General features: G+C 33.2%; 1 protein-coding gene across 1 annotated transcript; it reads right to left on the reverse strand.

The window, feature by feature from the left end:
* Positions 1-337: 337 nt before the first annotated feature.
* On the reverse strand, positions 338-3,745 carry LOC145044981 (uncharacterized). Its single transcript, XM_078993341.1, has 8 exons — positions 3,605-3,745; positions 3,154-3,269; positions 1,591-3,060; positions 1,426-1,501; positions 1,191-1,339; positions 1,005-1,091; positions 794-922; positions 338-691 (listed from the first exon to the last, which is right to left on the reverse strand). The coding sequence occupies exons 2-8, from the start codon at positions 3,220-3,222 to the stop codon at positions 599-601; spliced, it is 2,073 nt and encodes a 690-aa protein (XP_078849467.1). The 5' UTR covers positions 3,223-3,269; positions 3,605-3,745; the 3' UTR covers positions 338-598.
* Between the last annotated feature and the right edge of the window lie 371 nt (positions 3,746-4,116).

A 4,116-nucleotide genomic window follows, 5' to 3' on the forward strand; every position in this document is an offset into this window, starting at 1 on the left:
TGCATTAATTGAAGTTACAACATGGTTTCTCAGTCAAAGAGTTCACGTGCATATTTATGCATTAATCGATGTTTTATATGGATTCCGATGAAGTTCATAAAATTTTATTTATCAATGTTCATTTCTTTACTTTTTAATATATTATAAACATAAATAAAACGGTTGTTAATTTGTTATCTGCTAAGCAAATAAATAATTAAAAAATTGATGAAAAAAAATAACTATACATTTGGAGACAAAAGAATGTATAAAACTTGAGTTCACAAAGAGAAATTAAATTTTGTAGAAAAAAAAAAAAAAAAAAAAAAAAAAAAAAGCGTAACACCAGAGATAGAGATAAGAGAAAGTACAAACTTAGTCCCTGTGTTTTACACAAAATCACAAGTTCGGTCCAACTTCTTAAATCATTCCAAGGTCGCCATTGCGGATTTAGTCCCTCTTACAACGAAATGCAAGTTATAAAAGAAACATTGGACTAAACTTACAATTTTGAGTAAAGCATAGGGACCAAATTTGTAAAATACTCTACCCATTATGACCAGAAGAACAGAAAGTGCAGTTAAAAAGTAGCACCTTCAAAAGTCATTGAAGCTCAAAATTAGTCCTCCACATCACTTTTGTTCTTCATGCTCTCAACATACGACTTTATACTTTCTTCATTAGTCTCAAATAGAAATGGCATTCCTCTTATCTGTTAAATCCCCCAAATTCAATATAATGTTTATTATTATTGCACTTTTTTAGATAAAATAACTGTTTAATATGTAACCGAATGTAAAAAGTTAAAACATACCTCAATTAAACAACTTGAAGTGAGAGAAGCACTCTGATTGGTTGATAGTTCATCACTATTTACAAAAATTGAATATTTCCCGAGATTCTTTATATGAAAAAAACCCTCCCGATCCAATTGTATAATCGCCTGAAATAAAATATTAAATACGAATGATTTAATGATTATTTTATCGTTTTATTCATTTTAAAAAAGTAATTTAATTCTTTACCTGTCGTCGAGATATTCTACAGTCACTACCTTCTCTTCCCAAATCAACATCAACAATAACATCTTCCGTTGCCCTTCCCAATAAAATCTAAATTACAACAATATTTATAAAATTAGCGATTAAAAAATATATATACAGATTAAACATTGTGAAAAAAGAAAAATGAAAAATGAAAAATGAAAATACCTCGGGTTTTTTAACATGATATATAAATTGCCACCCTTGTAAAAGAGCAAAAGCTCCCGATGATGACATGTCTCTTTTCATATAACCATTGGCAGCTTGTTCCAATCGAATGAATTTTCTTTGAAAATTTGGATTTTTGTATTTTAGGGCTGAAAATTGAGCTTATAAGATTATTATTTAAAATCTTAAAAAACTAAATAACCATAGACAATGAGAATATCATAGAGTAACATACTTTGTAGATTTCGATAACTCCAATTTCCATTTAGATATAAACTCTTTTCCTCTTCACACAATTTCTCATCAAGTATCTACAAAATTACAAAAGAAAAAACGAAATTGTAACAAGTGAATCAAATATGGAAATTTTTTAAGAAATAATTTAACGAAGGAGAATTACCATTGCTTCCACGTCAGAAAAGCTCGGGATATCCTCGTCATCACTAACAGATGACATGTCATCATCTATTGACAACTGTAACACAATAGGATTATCCACTTCTTTTGAGTCTATTTCATGTAATGTTTCTTCTTCTTGACCAGGATTCAACTTTACACAATTTGTAAAAATATCAGAACCATGATGCAATTCCTGCTCAGATTTTATAGCTATTGGATGAACTAGGGTTTGACTTTGACCATCATTATTGACCAAATCCTGTTTGATTCTATGATCTCCTAGTGTTTCTGTTCGCAACTGTGATCCAATAATTGGAGTATCAAATTGGGATTTTTGGTATTTGGTATCTTTTTGGGGTATTGATTTAGGAACCCTAAATTCGTTTTTCCAATTAGGTACAGAATCCCTAAAAGAGTTTGAATTTTGATGAGGTGAAGAATGAGGAATATCTGTTTGCATTGCATAAGGAGATGAAAATGGAAGGAGAAAAACATCATCATTACTTGGTATATCTGGATCCTCAGTGTTCAAAGTGCATATAATCACAGAAGTATGTGATTTACAATTCACAACAGATGTTGTAGATGGCAGCATTATACCCAAAATACCCTCCAAGCTTTTACTTTCCTCAACAATGGAATCACAATTAATGTCTCTTTTAGGAGAATCAAGCAAAAGTGAACTCAAACCATCGATATAAGATTTGTCAATTACGTTTCCATCAGCATCCAATGGAGGAAGGTCATCCTCACCAAGGTCAAAAAGGGTATTTGATATTTCCATCAAATAGTTGTTGGCGTTTATGTCACCACACATTTCGTTTTCTATCTTAACATGAAAATTTGATGTTGTTGCCATTGATTGTTCTTTGAAATGAAATTCAGATGAATTAGGATGTGGTAAATTTAGGGTTTCGGGATTAATGGATGGAAATTCTGGTCCTTCATCTTCAAGTAAGTCGTAAATCTCTTTAAATTCATCAGATTCTTCAATATAATTGTCTTCCTCAATGAAACATTGATTAAGTGTTTGCTGATTATTAACATCAAGATCCATGTCAGCATGATAATCAGTATCAGCCTCGTTGTTTTGAGCAACAAAGTATGTGGGTGGAGGTTGTTCTTCATTTTCAATACAAATGGGATTAAAAGATGCATCAGGGAAATTGGGATCCAGTGGATTTAATGGATGAATACGTGTTCTCTTTCGCATAGCATAGTAACGTTTGCGTACACCCTCGGGTTTTCTCTTTCTAGGGACTGAAATATTCTCTTCAAGATTGTCTAAATCATTAAAAATTGAAAGTTTAGATAAAGCAAAAAACTCGAATTCTAACATGCGAGCAGATGCTTCAGCAGAAATGACTGGATCATAGAGTAGAGCATGCCAACGATCATGGAGCTCTTGAATGGTGAACTGTTTTGAAAACTTTACAGCTCCTGTAGCTATTGATTCCAAGGGGACACCACTCTATAACAATAAACATAATAACAAAATTGTCATATAAATTGAGGGGAAAATTTTAACCAAAAGAGACATATAAATGTAGACTAAAATACTTACCTGTGCAGCGGTTTTCAACTTGAAATCGTCTTCGGAGGTCCAAGCGAAGTCAGCGGGGAGAGCTCCCATGGCGGGAGACGACGGCGGCGGAGTGCGGCTGCTGGTTATGTGAGTTTCTGTCAAAGAGTATATTAATTAAAAAAATCAAGAGGGTGTTTGGCGAAGGTTATTTAAGTAGGAAACAGTTGAACAATTATGACCGGTAGAGAGAAATTGAACGGATACAGCATTGCAGTGACAGCAGGCAACAAACTGATTTCGATTTTAACTGAAATCAGGGGAAACAAGAAAATCGAGAACAGGAAAAATGGAGTTGAACGAAAACATTGTATATCTAAAAATAGAAGACATCATAAAGATTTCGATTTCGACTGAAATCAGGGGAAAAAGAAAAATCGATAGCAGCAGAATGCAGTTGAACGAAAGCAAGAAAAGATGAAGAGAATCGTACCTGAATCGTATCTGTGGTGTGCGACGGTCGCCGGTGCTGTGGGTGCGACGGTATCCGACGATGGAAGTCGGCGGCGAGGAATCGGGAATCGCCTGAGGAGGCGACGAGAGAAGAATGGAGGCTGCGCTGTGTTTTTCTCTGGTGAAGATTCGAACGAAAACCTTGTATTAAGTGAAGGGGTATATTGGTCCATTCCTTAATATCGAAATAAGTAGTTTTGATGATAAGGGATAACTTATAAAATAAAGACAAAACTCGTATTCAAAAATCTTTGAATAAGATCCAAAAAGTTTGGAACTTGCATCGAATGTCCAAAATCAAAATATTTATGTGATTTTGGTCCAAAATTTTTTGAAAGGACGATTAGGCACTTTTATTTTTCTTTTTTGTATTTTTTATAATTATTCTAATAATATTTTAATTAAAAAAAAAAAAAAGTATCCCCACCCCACTCTGTGTGTGTGTGTGTGTGTTCGTCTTCTCAAATCTCATGGATTTCATCTTCTTAAGAT

This window comes from Lactuca saligna, chromosome 5, assembly GCF_052625555.1.
Source record: "Lactuca saligna cultivar CGN05327 chromosome 5, ASM5262555v1, whole genome shotgun sequence".
Lineage (NCBI taxonomy): Eukaryota > Viridiplantae > Streptophyta > Magnoliopsida > Asterales > Asteraceae > Lactuca > Lactuca saligna.

Excerpts from the sequence above, each read along its gene's own strand:
- LOC145044981 (XM_078993341.1), bottom strand. The coding sequence starts at position 3,222 with ATGGGAGCTCTCCCCGCTGACTTCGCTTGGACCTCCGAAGACGATTTC. Across the intron at positions 1,502-1,590 it reads TTTCTGACGTGGAAGCAATG|ATACTTGATGAGAAATTGTG; the intron begins GTAATTCTCCTT and ends GTAATTTTGTAG. Across the intron at positions 1,092-1,190 it reads ATCATGTTAAAAAACCCGAG|ATTTTATTGGGAAGGGCAAC; the intron begins GTATTTTCATTT and ends GTTGTAATTTAG.